This window comes from Lonchura striata, chromosome 3, assembly GCF_046129695.1.
Source record: "Lonchura striata isolate bLonStr1 chromosome 3, bLonStr1.mat, whole genome shotgun sequence".
NCBI lineage: Eukaryota > Metazoa > Chordata > Aves > Passeriformes > Estrildidae > Lonchura > Lonchura striata.
The window spans coordinates 17,263,824-17,282,984 of NC_134605.1; the positions used below are offsets into that span (position 1 = coordinate 17,263,824).

The following is a 19,161-nucleotide window of genomic DNA, read 5'->3' on the forward strand; positions in this document are numbered from 1 at the left end:
TAGAGCTGAAATTAAGTTTATTTTTGGAGTAGAAGAGAAGAAAAAAATGCCCAGGCAGACTAAAAGAAGCACCACATGAGCTTGTAACACTCAGCACACAAACACAGGTACAACAGGAACTTCAGTAAACTCACACCTGTACTAAATAAATAAAATCAATGTGATTTTTATCAGACATCCCCATGAACTGGAAAAAATGCAATACTTAGTTTTAAGCAAAACCTTTATTTTAGCTCATGGGCTTGTTGATATTAAAAACAGTTACTTCAAAATCAAAGTCACATAAAATTCAGCATGTAAATGAAGTTGCCATTGGTCAGGATCAGATTCTGAAAGACAAGGGCTCCAAGTGACATTTGAACAACCTTGGGTGGCAACAGATAAAACTGGGAACAGCAGCAGAAGCAGCTCCTGCTTCACAGGCTGAGGAATCAAAGTGTCCCCTTCCTTCAGCAGATTTTAAAACACCAGCTGCACACCAGGGCCATTTAATGATTTCTCCATTTCCCATAAATTCACTCAGCAAGGATTGAAAACAGCAATATCCCAGTTTAATCTGCTGCTTCACAGGAGTGAATTCTCTCGAGTCTTGTTAGAGGCACTGCTATTTTCTGCCAGCAATCAAAGTACTTGTCTTAAAACAATTTCCGTACAACACCAACAATCAAGCTACATTATATACACTTCAATTGTACAATTATCTTTAAAAAATGCCCATGTACAAAATAGGTTATTTTATTTTTTAAAAAATCACATGCTAGATTTCAATTACACGATCATTTTAAAATAACTGAAAAAAACTGATAAATAACATTCCAATTTATTAGAAACACTCCTGCAAGCAAGTGCAGAAGTATCTGCAGTTTATTTAATATTCTAATAAGCTTTTTAGGGCAATTTGTGCTATAAACCTCATGTACAAAGTGTGTGAAAACCTCTTACTTGTGACAACAGAATAAAAGCTAATTAATTAAGCAAGAGTATTTCAGTAAAATTGTTCTACTTATGAAGTAAATAGCACAAGGGCATATAATTTACAGCCAGTTAGACAAAGAACACAGCTAGTGACCAGAGCACATACATTAGTGAAAAAGTCAAATATATACAAAAATATATTAGAAAGTGGCTGAGTTTAACCACAGGCTCATGTAAAAAATGTTGTTTTAAATAGCAATAGCAAAAAAATAGCTATTTCTCTATCTGCAACAGTACAAAAGGCAACACCTACGTATGAGGTAGCAATGCCAAATTAAAAACAAAAAGAAACCAAAAAACAACTTTGGATTGAGGAGTATTTCCTATATTTTCATAGCATATCTGTCAATACAAATATTTAAATGAACACTTCAATTGTTTCAAGAATTAACTACATTAATTTACAAAACCCTTTATTCAATTAACTTCTTAAAAATTACTGGAAATTGGTTTAGTTACTGATTTCTCCTGTTTCTAAAAAAGCTGTTGCATTTTTCAAACCCATATACTGTACAGCAAAAACATGGAGGCTTTATTATACACACTTGGTAAACACTATAGTACATTAAGACTTAATTTACAAAGATCAGAAGGAGCCAACTGTGGTCACTTTATCCTTTTGTGCCCAACAGGCAGACACTGCATGCTTTTTACCCCATGTTCAATGCTAGAGGCAAGCTGAGGGCTCACTACTCCCTTCCACAGCCACAGAAAGTGTTTTATCTCCCTCCAGGAGTGTGAGCCACAAGCATGGCTTCCATCTCCAGGGCCAGGGGCACTGCCAGGCAGTGGCTCAGGCTGCCCCTGGGCATTCCTGGAACTGCCTCAACAATGTGGGGTGGGAGAAGGAACAGATGTGCCCCTTCTCCTAATTCCATCTCTTTATCCTCCTGCAGGTACAGGGCAGGAGGGGCCAGCTGAGCCTCTCTGACCAAAAAAAAAAAAATCATCAATGAAAGGAGGGGAACAACCATGCAGCTGAGCTGTGCCAGCTTTGGCCGTGGGGCTGCAGGCCCCTCACGTCGGTCACATCCTCTGCTTCCAGCTCTACTGACTAAAAAGACCCTGCTGCTCCTCCAATTCAGGCAACTAAATTGGACATCTCAAGTTAGATGGTATGAGTAAAACCAAAAAATGAACTGGATGGAATTTCAGCATTTATTGTATTAAGAAAATAATATACTTTACATCACAGTGCTTAATTAAATGTAATAAAAAATGTAAACTCAGAATTCTAGATAAAATTTAGCTTGAAAAATTAGGGCTCAAAGAGTTTTGAAAATTCACAATTTTTTAAAAATTGAAGTCACAGTCAGTTCACATAACTCACATCTTGAAGTCTACTAGTAAGTAACACCTTCCTCGCACTCCAATGTTTGGTTGGGGTTTGTTTGCTTTGTTTTCTTTAAAAGCCTAAATAACAAATGACCAAGTGCAAAGGTAAGAGGTATCTTTCTCTCTGCAAGGAATCTATCTGTAGCAATAATTTGCCCATCAGGCCCCTGGAGTGCTCTAGTAGATGTAGGGGAATATGCGGTACGGGACGCGCTGGCAATACCGCTCCCAGGCCAAGCCATACTTCTGCTTGCAGTGGTGTTCATCACGAGCCTCTCGATGGACAAGCAAGCAGATGAAATAGATCACGTAGAAATAGGGTAAAATATGATTAAAACCTGCAAAGGGAGAAAGTTGACTTAGATACAGGACAAAAATCTAGAGGTGGTAGCTATTAACATGCTCAAAGCTGGTGACTCACTCCTGTTCAAGGCTGAAGCATTTTATACTAAAGCATTGAATATTCAACAGGACAGTGCAACACATGCAGATAGAAAAAGACCCACAAACCCACAGAAAGAAATTCTTAAAATTTAGAGTCACAAAACCTACCAATTTCACTCTCAATGCATGCAAAGCTAGTACATATTTAAGTGTTACTGTCATTTAAAGTTCTTCAGTTATCAAAACCAGATTTCCAGTCAAATTTCTGCACCACCAAACTGCCCCACACCAAGGTTTCCATATTTTGGCTGCAGACATGAGTCCAGCTTTGCTCAGAGCACACCACTTGACTTGTGCACAAAAAGAACTGGAAAGGACCCAGACTGCAGCCCAAAAAGCCAGCTGTATTCTGGGCTGCACCAGGATGACTGTGGCAGCAGGTTCTGATTCTAACCCACTACTGTGTTCTCCTGAGACCCCACCCGAGTGTTGTGTCCACCTCTGGGGTCCCAGTACAAGGAACACTGTGTATTACTAACAAACACGCTGAAAGATAATTTGTTTGTGGTGTTTGTGGTGGCCCTTGTCTCCAAGTAAACTCCCACTTTTGGGGAACTTCAGCTACAAACACACTCACTAGCCTAAAAATTTAAAGAACAGCTAATTAGCAAGTAAGTCCCATGGTTATTGAATGATAAAGTGTCAGAAAGATGAGCAAAATATTCAGTATATGTCAAATCTGCAGCAAGTTACGGGTAAAATGGAAGTAAAAATGTGTTCCATTAGACTTATGACACAGAAATCTGCCATTCAATAGGGTTTACTATCTTAAATAATTACCACTTGGAATTTCAAACCCAGACAGAGGCCAAACAAAAGCATTTTTGCTAAAATCCACTTTAGTCTCAGAAACTCACCACAGGGTAGGGACCATGCCAGAGCCATGATGATGTCACCAAGGTAATTAGGGTGACGAACAAAACCCCACCAACCCGTGACAAGAAGCCCTTTTCCAGTTGCAGTGGGTATAAATTTCAGATCTGGGAAGAGAGTATTGTGGTCAATGCAGTGACTGAAATATGTATTTAAATACTACAAAGAGCCATTGAATAAAATCCCAGGCAATGGAATAAAAAATGTACTCACTGGCCAATTTGGGATCTGCTGGATTCCGCCGGAAATTGTTCTTCTGAGAATTTGCACTACGGAATATGTAATATCCAATACCTAAAAATAAACATGATGTACTTTGCATTTTCAGTATTCTCCAGTATTCTCAGCTTCAACAGAAGGACTCGCATGCCCTTTGCCACACTTAATCCATCAAAGTCTTTTCCCCAGAGATTCAACTGGTATTTTCTGTTCTCAGACCTCTAACAAGACAAATGCCACTGGAAACCTGCATTCCATGCTCCTTCTTGTTACTGACTAACTTTGAAGAGATTCTGAGGAACCTTTAATTTCACATCTCTTTTACATCTCTGAGTTTTTTAATGCAAGACTGAGTTTGAAATTCACATAAGGTGATGTGCTGCACTTTGTATGATTACAGCTCTATTTTGCAGCCTAGCACTTTGTTACAGTACCTACTCCATAAACTGACAACTCATTTACAAGATCATGATAATAAAAGAACCAGGCAATGAATTATCTGGGTTTGAAATTCAAATCCCCCAAAATTTTCACGCAGCAGCTTAAACTTGCTTTTTCCAAAGTTGCATTGAAAAAAGATGATCACGACATACTTTGAATAAAGGTATTATTAAAAAAAAATGGAAACCCAAAAAAAAAACATTAGGTGAAGATGAAAAAAATTATTTTGTTTTTCAGTATTGCACATATTAAGTTGTGTGTCTTCTCATATTTCCAATTCTTTGTCGTGTCTACAAAATATGAGTGGGGTTTTTTGGGTTTCCTATTCAGACAACAGGGACAACCAGGCTATGTTGGTGCAAATTTAAGGTTGCCTAAAGATGTGAGATCTTTTCTCAAAGCATTCAGCTTTGATGAAAAAAGGTGTTTTCTACTGACATATGTTTGTAACTATGGCCATCAGGGAAGGAGATGCAAATAGTGCAAATAGTTACTTTTTCCCTAGTTCAGTAGAGCATAGCCAACAAGGTACTGACATTTTTTTTTTAACTAGTTGCTCAGATTGACTTAAAAAAGCATCTATTAAACTCAAAATATGTTAGGTCACTTTTTCAACTCCAGACAGCACCTACCTAGAGCTGCCTCTCAACAGAACAATTAGGTGTTCAGAGCCTCACCTATCCTTCATTTGCTAAAATGAGAATTTATTATATTCTCTGTATTCACAGTAGCCAGATAATGACTGCTGCATCTGAGCTAAAGCTTCACCGCCCGTCTCTGAAGAAACAGAATCAGAACTATGTTGTAACCAAGAGTAACAATGACATTTAGTGTAACTTACAGTTCAGAACAGTAATTCCAGCAGCAACAGGCCAAGTAATTGTGGTGGGATGACCCACTAAGTAGAAGGCCTGCAGGCTGTAGACAAATGGAACCCACACCAGATCTCCAAATGCCAGCATGAATCCAAATCCATCATGGGTAATATCCATTGTAGTCAAAACAGCTTCCTAGAAACAAGAAGGAAGGAATTTTAGCATTTCCAAAGCCTCCTTTTCTTAACAGTGTAATTAGAAACGGAAACAGGTGAAGGGGATGGGTATTCACCTCATTCCAAAGAGCATCCACCACATAGAGAAGCTGGAAGCTGTTCACAAGAATCATGGACAGGGATGGCACACTGAGATTGTATATCTTCATCTCAGCCAAGAGCATTGCCAAGTTTATAACAACCTAGGTTAGAAACAATTCTCTTTAAAAATTTACTTCTACAGAAAGTGGTATTTTCTATTACACTACAGGACATTTGAACACAGGTATTTTGACTAATGTTTAAGTTAAAAAAAATAAACTATTTCACGAGTCAGTTTGCAACTAACCACATTTTTGAAGCTGTATAACCTCAACATATGAATACTTTAAAATAGGTTTTTATTTGCCACAAAACAAAAGAAGTCAGAAATTTCCTTCAAATGAATAAAGTCATTAAAAAACTAGCAACATGGAATTGTTTTTCAGTACTCATTTATAAGTATTTATATATATATATATATATATCCTTAATATCAATTATATCTGTGTTTGTGTGTAAAAAAATCCCTCAGTGTAATATTTAAGCAAATAAAATAACTCAGACTACTGACTCACCCAGCCAATTAATCCTGGACGCAACTCACAGAAGTATTTGAGGTCAAAACTGCCAATACGAGGGTTTAATTCATGTCCAGTAAAAAAATCATAAATAAAATACCCTGCAGTAAGACACAAGCTCTGTTAGCAATACTCTTATCTGCCACTACACTCCTCCCCATAAACAAAATCCCACTTTCCACGAATGTTCTCTCATTACAAATTTTTAAAAGCCTTCAGACTGGCAAAAAAGAAAAAAAAAAAGAATATGTGCAAAATAAAAAATAAAATCTATATAGTTTGTATTTTAAGATGCCCTAATATTTTATTGATTAGGAGGATTAACCACTTCAGAAGTTCTCTCTGACACTTGTTCCTTCTTTATTTTCAGCCTTATCCTGAAGCTCACATCACACTATCTATGAACATGATCATATGGCATTAAACTTTACATTTTCTCCTATTTAATTGCTTTTGTCTGGGAAAATAATTCCCTTTAGCTGTGACAATTACCCATCCACCAAAAACGTGGACAAGAAGGAAAATACCATGCCCTGAATCTGAATTCATAACATCTGGGACAGTTTGCAAAAAAAAAAAAAAAAGTAAAAGTCACAGCATTATAGTATTATAATAACCAGCCCCAAATCTAGCCTTTAATTTGTAGAAATGAAACTCTAGCAAACAACTGGGAAGAAATTATCCAGAATGTTCTAACTCACCAGAATTTCCACCTGGTGCTAGCTCTTCCTCAGGTGCTTTCAGGGATCGAACATACAGATAAATGCTCAGTGCCAAAGAAAAAACTGCAGCTGACACTGCAAACTGCATGAGGTGATAGTACAAATAATGAAGCTCAAATTGAAAGTATAATAAAACTCCAATAATTGCAGCAGTCAAAATAAAAGCATAAAACCCTAAAGGATGTAGAAGAAAGACATATTAGTCAAGGGAAAAAAAAAAACAATTTATAATTTTAGTAGGACCTACCTAATCCAACCTTTCTGCACTTCTACTTCTCCCAATACTTGTCCGTATTCCAGTAACATCTTGGACATCCCATGGCTCAAACCTCGAGGGCACAGCAATATAACTAAGAGACTCTAAGCCCTGAAACTCTGCTCACCAAAAGGACAGGAGGCAGGAACACTGAATACTTCTCAATTTTTTTATGCCATAGCAATCCAATTTCAGATTTTAGTGAAAAAAATGGACTAACAGATAATGAGAGCAGGTCACAAAGTCTTATCTGTGGGACAGCTGAGACAACCATATTCTCATCTTTGAATTATCTTCATATACACCTTGATAAAGATAGCAGTAATTCAAGTATTAAAATGACTTATAAAGTCAAATCTTGAACACAAAAACTCTTGCATACGTTGAGAGTATAATTGTAGGAATGTGCCCCTTGTTGATGGGCTAAACAAGTTACCCTTTGTTCCCTTAAAAAGGAAAAAAGCCCAGAAATTTCTCTCCTCAATTTGGTTAAAAGACACCTCACAAGACCTTACGGACTTGACCTCAAACTTAAGGATAGCTAATTGAACAGAAGCCAAAGAGTCCCGCCTAAGAAATTCACTAGAAAAAGAAGAGAACAAAAGAAGTAATCGCTTTTATTAAGTGTTTTAGCAGGAGCAAGAACCTCTTGCCCTGACTCAGTTTTTCTCTGTAAAGAGCTTTTTTATTTTTGGCTTTTATTAAAACTTTTTGTTTCCAACACTGTCACAGGAACCATCCTGCTTCTTTTATGCCACCTAAGGTAGCTGAGCTATCAAGGGTATAATGCTTATCTCAGAGAGCTTGTAAGACCTAGCTTGAAGAGAAAAAGCATTATATAATTTCCTGCAGAATGGATTGATGCCCGAACAGGAGCAGGCAGGTCTCTGCTGCCCTCAGCTAAGGACTTTCTATGGATCCCTTCACACGGTCACAGGGGGTGAGGTTAGAAGGAACCTCCAGAGCTCATCTGGTCTAGTTCAGATGGAACCTCCTGTACTTCACTTTGCACCCAGTGCCTCCTGTCCTTTCTTTTCCTCAAGAAGGCTTTTAAATTTGCTTTTAAAATTAGCCTTCAAAGCACCAAGACGATGCATTTTTTTAAAATAATCCAAATTATGTAGCTTATTTCCTCCCTTTATCAGAACAGCAGAAGAATTGTAGCACTATGGAATGACTATAGACGAAAGTCCAAAATCAAGACAGGTATGAGAGAGCCTCAATAAGACTCACTTTCACAGGATGTAATTCCCCTTGTTTGTTGCTTACAGCCCTATTCCAACTTTAAAATGGTGCATCTTACCAGACTATGAGAAAAATCAGCTTTTTAATGTAGTATTTGGATTCCACTACCACCCCTGTTCAGTGTCAGGTCTTGCTCTTGAGGCACTTAGTTCCTGATGATTGCTAACCACCTTTTTCCAAGAAAAAGGCTCATCCCATTTTATCCAAGAGTTACAACAGATACGCTCTCTGGTCAAACCCTATCTTTCAACATTTGTATTTTATGGTGCTAACCACTGCAAATCACACAATGGAATCAGCTTAGGAGTAGCTGCAACATGCTCACCATTTATCCGGTACTGCAGTTTCCTTCCAGTGGAAAGAGGCAGGCCTTCTACAACCTAAGAAGAATAAAATATAAATGCTCAACAAAGTATTTTCTGTGGGCTCTTCAAGGGAGGAAAATCCAAGTTCAACTCTGTCAGCAAGACATTCAGTCAAAGCAACACACACTCAAACCTGAAGCTCCTGCATTGTTCTGAAAAACACACTCTGGATAGCAAATGAAAAAGATTAACAGTTTTAAATAATAACATTTTTAAAAATAAACCTCTTCCTAACCAGCTTCAAGAAAGCAGAACTTCTCCAATCACGGTGGATATGTACAGCAATAAAATATGATTGATCTACTTCAGAGCGTCCTTTCGGAATCTGACACTAACCTTCAAGTCACAACAGAGGAAAGGAGAGCCTTTGCCCAATATACATACATATGGCTAGAATGGTTTCTAGATTCCTGTAAATGAGGATTGCATTCCAAAATGCTGGATATCCATAAGAAACTAAGTATTGAAACAGTTTGTGAAATTAGAAGTCAGATATCTAAAGTTCTTCTAGAACTCTATCAAGGAAAGTTTATCCACACTTCAAACTCAATGCCTATGAAATGCCTTCTGCTCTCTCTACTGAAAGGCTCTGAAATGCAAAAATGCTTAACCAACTGTGCTGTTTTAAGCCTACAGATATCTGCAGCAGCCATATTCCAATTTATTACGAAAAACTCATTAAATTGCTTTCAAACTGCCTTTAGAACCTACCCCACCTTTCAGCTTACTACAATTTAGTTGTCTATGGAGACCCAATTGCTCCCAACAGCCTACCTTTCCAATTGGCAAGAAGTAAAATGCAACTTGAAGGAAAAACCACAGAAGAAAGATACCAAACGCCCTCCCATCCCAAAGACTCTCCAGTGCTGGCAGAGGAGGGAAGTTCAGAAGACTTGGATCATCTTGTTTGCATGCCAACAGCAAGTAGAATACAGTAGCAGGCATGAGAAGTACCAGCATGAAGGTCCCTGTAAACAGACATCATGGCATGTTAGAAGGTAAGTATAGAAAATAAAAAAAAAAAACACTTTCAATCTCACTAAAAAAGTTCAATATTAAGTAACAAAGAAGAGGTTGTCATTATTTTCTCCTGAACAAGACAGCAGCAATCTCATAGTCATGTAACAGTACACAGGGGCATTATTCTCACTCCCATACAAGGTCATCTACCACGGGATCACACGCATTGCATCCCTTCAAAAATATTCCAAAAACTGTCTAAAAAATACTTTACTGTCAAGTTTCAAACACCTAAGTTTTGAAAATGTAAAAGCTTCGCTGGTTATTCTTAAATTTCATCTAGAAATACTTAAATCTCACTGTGGCAAGGGATGGCACAAGATCTTTGCTGTATTTCACATATGAACCAAGAGCAATAACAGTTCTTTGCCACCAAATCAAGTGAAACACAACAATTTTACTCTGAATTCTGCAGCCAAAGTCGAAAAAGCAGTTCTTGATGCAACAGCATGGTCAATAAGTAAAAATCCACAAAATACTACTACTTTTCAACTATTAAGGCAATTTGTACACATACCAATTCTTCCCCCAAACTCCAGCTCCTTTGTTTTTGTTGGTACTTTCTCAATTGGTTTTACAGCCACAAAAGTCTTTTTCTCTGAATAGATCTCTTCTTTCTTCTTCTCATCTTTCCTCGAACGCAAGCTGTACTGCTCAAGCACACGTTTGATTTCCAGGTCTGGTTTTAACTTTTCCTGTGAATGAATAAAAATAATTTACTAAAAGGTTTCCCAGTGATTTTACTTTGTTTTAATCCAATATTTTATAGTTCAGAGTGTCATCAGAGGTTTATTACTCACTGTAAAACACCAATATATAATTATTTATTTTTATAAACAGACTGCTAAAACCAGGCACTGTAACCTATTAGGCTGTGATTATAGATCAGCAGCAGTTTCAGTACAGATCATTCATTGCCACCCTCCCCCTTTCCCTTCAGCCATATGTCTGGGCATTACATACCAATCAGGACTAAGGCAAAAAAAAAAAAAATCACTTTCTCTGCAGCAAACTTAACCTCTAAGTTTCATGTTGCCTTCTATTTCTGCTTGATTACTGTATTGCCCTTTTGAAGGAATCTCAGAGAGCCAAGCTAGGAATGTGACAAAAAGCTAAGAGTAAATTCCGTGTTCCTACCTCCAATATAATGCAAGATGTGGCATTTTTTTCTGTACTTTCAGGTTCACCATTGTACCTTTTGGTGTTATTCTCACTCGGTTTCTGGTCAAAACAAAAAACACAGTTTAAGCTTTCAGTGTCCTATATATGGCGCTGTTCTGCAGAACCGAAAGTTTGATTTTTCCATAAAATACCTTTGAATAAATAAATTTTCTCATAGAAATTATTCTCGTGAGTCTAGCTTACACAGCTCTGGGAAGACACGAATCATATGTTTTATTTCAACTAAGTTTTGTTGAAGAGAACCCAGTCTTTCCAGTCTTACAAGAGCCAACAGATCAATCCTACTCCTCAGACAGAAGCCAGGACAAAACCACCAAAGACTTTCTAACCCTTTTATCTCAAAAGGTTAAAAGTACAAAAAGTAAACTAGTTGCTGGCTAAAAAACTACTTAAAACCAGATTGTGCTCCACGGGCACTGGATGACACAGCTCAAAGGAGCTCAAAAGAAACCCCACAACTGTTTCAGTGCCTAAGAGCAGCAATTTACTAAACCTATCTAGCTAGTTTATATTAATCTGGTTTAGTTTAGCTGAAACCTAACTAAACCCTGTTCATTTTCAACAGATCAGAAGAATGCATTTCCAGTTTCAGGAACTGTGTCTCAGACAAGTGAGAAGCCATCTCAAGAGCACAAGAGGCAGGAGAAATGCTGTTTGTCTTTTCATAGAGAAACATCACCTCTACTCCTCTTCACTTAAAGATCATCAGAACCATTTTTAGCACTCGATCGTCACAAAAATGCTAAGAACAAACCTAATAAATTTCAGCTAGACACCATATATTGGTAAACTTAGAAATCCTTACAGGTTAGTTTTTATAATGAAACCAGTTTTTCAATATTATCCATCAGCAATATTAATATTTCATACTTACATATTCCGTACTGTGTGTTTTCCATTACTATTGCAACAAAACGTATATGGTAACAGAAGTCATTTTATTTCAAATCCTAATACCTACCGCTATGCTCCAATTAACACATCTAAAAGTAAGCTAACTTCCTTTGCCCCATTTCACAAGTAGAAGCACATGGCTAACAATTACTTTAATATTAAATATTTTTTAAATTGTGTTTGTTTGGATTCTGAGAAGTTCACAGTATCACCAAATTCAAGCAGAACTTTCTAACTTTGGTTTACCTCTCAAGAATTTCCTCAAACTTTGCAAGCTAGAAACCCAATTTCTAAATTAAACAATGGCAGTTCTGAGATTTACTTTTGCTGGTAATTATGCTGTCCAGGGAACAGAAACTACAGCTGGCTTTTACAAAGATAAACCCAGTCTGCATAAAACCAATCTTTCACAAATAGCAAAAGTTTCTTTTAATAAAAATCCAACAAATCCACACACAAAACACCAACAAACCAAACTAATACCGGTAGAGCTAAGCTGGTCTCCTGAATGGTTTTCTTTTTGTCATCTTTTTGCTCCCTGCTTTGGGAAGCAGAACGACGCCTGCCCTTTGCTGGCCGGCCAGGAGACCGAGAGCGAGAGCGAGATCTGCTGCTACTTCTTCTGGAGGGAGAACTTGAAGAAGACTGGCTCTTCCTGTGCTTGAACGATGACTGCGACTACAAGAAAGATGGAAAGAAAGCAAAATCTTATCTATGTCCCAGAGAACAATTTTAGAAACATGGGGGGTTCTTGTGATGAGGGATCTGGCATACAATTCTATAGATCTGTCTCATATTTCCTCTACTGATGCGCTACAAAGGCTGCTAAGAAAGAGCAACTGCAGAATATTCATTTTGCTGGCAATTTCCAAACAAGCCTGTTCCAAGCCCAACTGCTGCTAGCAATTCCTGTTGAAGCTACAGAAATCAGGATATGGATGTAAGCTCACTACCAAAGTGAGCACCAAGCTGTTAAGCACACCACCCTCTCAATCCTGTGCCTAGGGAAAGGAACTGAGAGCTGTCTCTTAAGCCCTCAGTGGCTGCTCACTTCCACTACTCAGCTTTATTAATGCATTTCACATAGCAAGGTTCATCATCTGTGTGAGGCAACACTAAAAAAACCCAAGTCAGTCTAATCATTTAATTATATTTGCTAACTAATTTCATGAACAGTTTACTCCGGAAGCACTGTTTGATTTCTCTGTGAAGTCTGCAATGTTGATTTCCCTATGTAAAATTTCCACAATGCAACTTTTATAGTGCATAAATGTTTCATGAAAAAGAAAGGCATTCTCCCAGCTTGAGTCTGCTAACCTACATGCAGAAGTAGCAAGTCAGAAAGTTGTGAAACAGTGAAAACAGTTGCCTGCCTACCTTAAGGCAGAAAATTTTGGTCCCAAAAGAGAAGGCCAGTTACTGGGCATGGACACTGCCACCAAGAAGTGACACTATAGTTCACATAAAGACAAACAAGCTGGCTTTGAACCTATGCAGCTTTCAGAACAGGCCATAGAAACGAACTACAGTGAGCATTCAAACAGGGTTTTTTCCTCCTGCATTATTAATTTTCAACTGAAACTTCTATAGTTTTTAAAGCCTTCATTATTAACAAAAAAAGTAAAATATTATATGTAAAGAGGAAGGAATGTGCTTATATGACATGAACCTTTCTCAAGGGTTTGTGATTGTCAAAAATAGAGCAAAGTACCTCATGAAGCCATTGAGGACCTGAACTAATAAAAGCTATTTGCAGATGTTTTAAGTATGTGCTTGAAGGGCATGCACTGTTTATATTTACAGTGACATTTAAATGCATCTTCCCATTTTTTATCAAACTTTCTCATTTAAAGATAGAAAACCATCAAATTAATATCAACCCATTGATTACTACCTTTGTAAGGCAGCCAAACCATTTTATGAAAAATCAGGCTATAGAGTTCCTGAAAGATCAGACTTGGTTTTTCTCAAAAATATTATATTTTTTGGACATAAATAAAACAACCACGATACTTTAAAGATGAGGTCATTCTCAACTTCTGCTTGAGGTGTCACACAGGAATAAAGTTTTACTTAGTACCAATTCCTTGAAGACACAGCTAACAAAAACTTGCAAAATAACTACCCAGTCATAAGTTGAAGTACTGATAATTAAGAACATGTGTACTCACCCTTATATCACTTTCCTTCAGTGCAAGTTCAGTTCCATCTTTGTACTTGACAGTATAAAGATGAGCTACATCATCATAACTGGTCACTTGTACTTCATAGTACAGGACGCTTCCCGGCCAACGGCCCATCACCACCTCACCATCAGCAAACTTCCGGCTTGGCATTTTCCAAACAGAATCCCTAGAAAAGAAATCAGTCAGCCCACGTGACAGCTAAGCATTAGGCTTCATTTTCCCCTATTTTCCTTCTGTATCATGGAACTGAAAAGGGGACACTTGCAACAAGTCCCCACTTTACCTAGAGAAAAGGGTGTGTGATAAGAAAGCAGTGATCTCTTTTCCAAATCAACAGCAGATAGAAGAAATAGTCTTAAAATAGAAGATTGAAGTTGCATGTTCTGGAAAAACATTCAGATGTATTAGACTAGTACTGAACTATGATATACAATCTCCATCATCAAGAAAAGCACATCTTTGACCAAAATTACATAATGAAGCCCATCTTATCTAGAGGAAAATGCAAATTACATGGCAATGAAGTGTCCTCTAACCCGCGTTTCCTGTGGTTCTACAGAAATTACAGAAGTGATGATTTCTAAACATTAAGCATCCCCAATCTATTCAAACCGTACAGCCACATTACAGTCTTTCTTCAATTTATTACTACAAACACTCAAAAGTTAGGAAACTTCAGAATTTAAGCTCCTGTCTGGGTTAAATATTTTTCTTTTCCACCTCTTTAAGCACAAGGGCATAATGTTTTTTCCAAGCATTATGCCTTTTCCAGGGCATTCCACAGCATCACACATTCACACAGCAACCTGAAAAACTAAATTCTATCCCTCATCTGCATCACCAGAATTTTATTTGATATTACCAAACTGTGTAAGTGACTACTACCCTTGGTTCAGCCCACCGCATGCTGGGAAAAACCACAACTACAATTTAGAGGAAGTTGTTTAGTTGTTTTTAAGTGTAAAGTCCTCTTAAACTGTTTGTATAGTGCTTTGTGTTATGTCACTGTCTTCTGAAAACAGATATCCCAAGCAGAATAAACTTTTAATCTCAAAGTATCAAGTGAGACTAGCATAACTAAGGTACAATATACACTAACATTTGTACTAGCACTATGCTACAATCAACACAGGAACTCAGAGGGGATGGCAGGGACAGGGAAAAGACACAAACCACAAAATGTTGGTGTCAAAGCATTTCATTTTAACTTGTTTGCTTTATAAATTTGATAAGAAAGTGAAACCACACAAACTAAGGTAAATACAAGTCTTTAATTAGTTAATCATTACATAGTAACTAAACTGCAGTGAAAAGTTAAGATTCTTGGGAAAAAAAATACTGTTAATATTCAATCACAGAACTTCATCACACATTGGGGGATGGTGCTCAGTGAGGTTTTACAATAAACATTGATTCTGGCATTTTATGACATTGCTGCTGCTGTTAAATTTCATACCTGTGTAGCTCTCCAAGTCAAAAAATAACAAAAAAAATCAGCAGAATTCCCTCATATGAATTTTATTACTAATCCTCCAAACTGCTTCAGACCAGAAGCATCTGGCCATCTCCTTTGTTGTATAATACTTGAAGGAGAAAAAAAAGTTTTAAAATTTGGTTTCACTGACACTTGCCAGTCAGTTGTTAGGCATGTGGTATTCCAGCTCTTCAGCCTCCTAACTCGTGCTTCTTGTCCCAATTTCCTGTTTCTGTCTTATTCTTTCTGAATTCTCACTCTTCCAACTTTCTTTTATCCCAGTCAACTTAATCCCTTCAAATTCATAGCCCCATTTCTTATGACTTACATATTTTCATTTCAAATTCTCCATTCTCTCCTTACCCTCTATCTTGGAGTCTTTGTGGATTTTCTGCCTTTTCTGCCCTTGCTCACCAAACCAGTTCCTCTTTGCCACCTCTGCCCAAATCTGAACCCAATCCCCATTTCTGTCTCCTTGCCCAGTTTCTCACCCACAAGGCAGCTCTCTAGGAGATCCAGGTCTACTACAGCTCTTTGCCAGCCTCTTGCAGCGACATCTTCCTCGTGCTCTTCCTTATGTAGAACACCGGAGCTCCCTGAGTGCGCTCAGAGCTGTCCCCAGATGCCACACCCTGATCCATGACTTCATTTCCCCTCCGCTTGCTGCACTTTCCTACACCCCGGCCAACTATTTCTGCTCCTGACCGGCAGCACCTCAGGCATCAGCTGCAAACCTGGAGCCTGAGCAGGACCAGGCTGGCCCATCCTCACACAAAGTTGTAAAAAATGGGATTTTGGAGGGTAAATCCTTTTCAAAAAGGGTAACGTTTTTTCATGAAGTTGTTACTGAGGACACGTACACTAGATTTTCCAATTTATAGCAACCACTTCAGAATTTAGATACAATTTCATAGGGATAATAAAAAGCTATTCTCTGCCAGATTTCAAAATCCAGCAGCTCTGTATGCAAACACAAAGTCCAAAGAAAAAGTAACTTGATTATTTAATTCTTGTGAAAGGCAGAAGGACCTTCATTTTGTCCAATCCTGTTCTCAAAAGGAGCTGCGGTTACTTTTAAAAAATTGAAAGATGTGGTTGAAGACCTGTAGCTAAATACATGTCGTGTATTTCAGCCTGAGGTAGATACCAATACAAGATTCCAAAATAATTAATAAGCAAGTGGAAATATCTTCTAAGTCAAAAGTAATGAACAATCTTATTAATGGGAAAATTTATGTATTTTCAATTCTTTTTCTTAAGTATTACAGCTTAATAATAAGCTCAAACACGAAACATTAAAATAAGTAAATGTAACTTCTTACCCTATCAAAAATAATCAACTTGTTCTGCACCCCAGTGCCTCCTGAGAGGGAGGTCTGCAATCCTCATTCCTTATATCCCACTTCAAAAAGCTGCACCTTTTAAAGGCAGCCTTCATCTGTTCAGATAACAAACACAATTACTAGCATCGAAAAAAGACAGGAAGTCCTTAAAAAAAATTCGGTTTAGAGATTACATTTTTAATTTACTGCTCTTTCAAGTTCTACACACCCCTGATAATTTTCATGGTATCAGCTGGCATCGGCATAATAGTGCCAGTAGCTCTGCAGAACTTTTGAGTTCCCAGGGCTTCAAAACATAAATCCAAAGAAAATTATCTCATACAATGAACCCTGCACTGTACAGACACCTAACTGCAAGTTTAGTCACTTATTCAGGAGATGAAATTTGTGTTTTCTGAAGCATTACTATTTTCTTTAGGAATCCAGAGTCCAAGAGAAAGTCTCAAAAGGACTTTGTATCCTGTACCAAGCCAAGCCAATTAATGCAAATCTCCCTGGAGCTTGAAAGTTGGTAAAGAATAAAAGTTTCTGCTGACTCAGACAAGAACGAAATAATTTAAAAGAAACTTGGCTGAGAAATGTATTGCCCCATGCATGCATTTCTGGTCTTCTTAATGACTCTCTCAGTAGATATGTGGGAAGATATTTCATTGTGGAGAAAGTGATGACAGTTACCTTGTAGCCACAGAGAGATCACACCCCATCAGCAAAAGCTGGGTACACAGTTTTAAAGATAACTAAACACTCAACAAGCTTTCCCTCTTAGAAGAGCAAACCTCCCACACACTCAGTGATTCCATTTACTAATTCTGACATGCCACCACTCTTAGATAACATTCTGGATGTCAGAGGAGGGAGCCATTTTAATGCAAGTAGAAATGCAGGAAAATAAAAAAAACTGCTGACAGCCAAGGCTAACAATACGCAGAAAGTTACTACTGAATTCACCAAAGAGAGCTGTGGAAGACCTTTACAGCAACACCATTCTCTCCACATTTCCAGCTCTGCACATTCAGAACAGTGGAGGCAACTATCCCTATCCAAGCCAGCTTAACTTCACCACTAAAAAAATCAAGCACCAAGAAGCCTCGAGGCAAAAATAACAACCCATGAACCCTCGGGCTGGGAAGCGAGGATCTTCCCTTGCAAGAGGCGTCCCAGCGGAATCGCGGCGAGCAGGAAGCAAAGCGCGCAGGGAGGCCCGAGCGCGGCGGGCGCTGTTGACAGGAAGGCCCCACGTGCCGGCGGAGGCCCCGCCCCGCCCGGGCCTGGCGCGGGGCCTCCGCCCGGGGGAAGGGCGGGGCCGCGCCGCCCCTCGGCGGCCTACTCCCGCTCGGAGCCCGGCGCGGCCGAACAAAGCGGGGGCGGCTCGGCCCCGCCACCTCCGGTGCCCCGAGAGAAGGGCCCGCGCCGCCCGTCCGCCCGCCGGGAGCGAGGCCCGAGCGCGGCCGCAGCGATCGGCCGGAGCGCTTCCCGCCCGGAAAGCCGCCGAGGAAAAGCTGGGGGGAGGGGAAGGGACGGGAGGCGGGAGCATCCGGGCCCGCGCGCGCCGCCGTTCCCGTTACCTGGAGCCCGCCCGCGCCGGGCCGGGCCGAGGCGGTTCCGCGGAGCGGCGGGAGCGGGGCCCGAGCGCGCGCCGCTCTCGCTGAGGGAACAACCGCCCCGCCGAGCGACGGTTACGGGCGCGCGCGCGGCCCCGCCCCCTCTCCCGCCCGCCAAGCGCGCCCATTGGCCGGGACGCGCCGTTTGAATCGCGGGCCGGCCGCGCGCCATTGGCTGCGCGGGAGATGGCGCGGGCCGCCCTCCCCGCCCCGGGGCGCGCGCCCGGCCCCGCCCCGCCCCGCCGTGAGGGGACGGGGATGGCGGGGGGGGGGAAGGGCGCACTCGGTCACCTCCCGCCGCCCCTCACAGGGGCTGATGGCGGGAGGGGAGGGGGAGCGGGCCGGAAAGGTCGCTGTCGTGGCGATGGGGGCAGGCTCAGGCTGCCTGCGCCACGCAGGCCCCGCCGCCCGTGCTAACAAAACGGAGGGTTTTGTTTACGGGGCACTCGCGGCGCCGGAGGCGGCGAGACCGCGAGTACTCCTACACCGTCCGAACAACAGCCTGTGTTCCTTCCACCCTGCACCTCCAGCACTCAACAATGACAAAATGTGGTAAAAATGCAGAGAACAACATCCCCTCTCTCTCAGAAAGAAAAATTAAAAAGGGCTTAAAAGCGGAGGTGGCCAGGCAGCGAGTGCTCCTACATTGACCGAACAACAGGCTGTGCTCCCTCCAGCACTAAACGGAGCCAAAATGCGGTAAAAATGTGGTGAAAACGCACTGAAAACACCCGTCTCTCTCTCTCAAAAAAAAAAAAAAAAAAAAAAAAAAAAAAAAAAAAAAAAGCAAAAAGCAGAGGAGGCTTTTAAAGCGGTGAGACAAGTGCTCCTACACCGACAGAGCCACAGGCTGCGCTCCCCCCAACGCTGCACCTCAAGCACTCGACAAAGCCAAAATATGGTAAAAATACGGTAATAAAAGTGCAGTAAAAGGAC

The 19,161-nt window shown here is 40.1% G+C and overlaps 1 protein-coding gene across 1 annotated transcript; it reads right to left on the bottom strand.

Moving 5' to 3' along the window:
- Window positions 1–205: 205 nt before the first annotated feature.
- On the bottom strand, window positions 206–18,295 carry LBR (lamin B receptor). The gene is made up of 14 exons (XM_021543303.2): window positions 18,190–18,295; window positions 13,793–13,973; window positions 12,105–12,299; window positions 10,683–10,766; window positions 10,063–10,240; window positions 9,300–9,493; window positions 8,486–8,540; window positions 6,639–6,833; window positions 5,935–6,038; window positions 5,395–5,520; window positions 5,129–5,297; window positions 3,841–3,921; window positions 3,612–3,734; window positions 206–2,648 (listed from the first exon to the last, which is right to left on the bottom strand). The coding sequence occupies exons 2-14, from the start codon at window positions 13,955–13,957 to the stop codon at window positions 2,488–2,490; spliced, it is 1,830 nt and encodes a 609-aa protein (XP_021398978.2). The 5' UTR covers window positions 13,958–13,973; window positions 18,190–18,295; the 3' UTR covers window positions 206–2,487.
- Window positions 18,296–19,161: the final 866 nt, after the last annotated feature.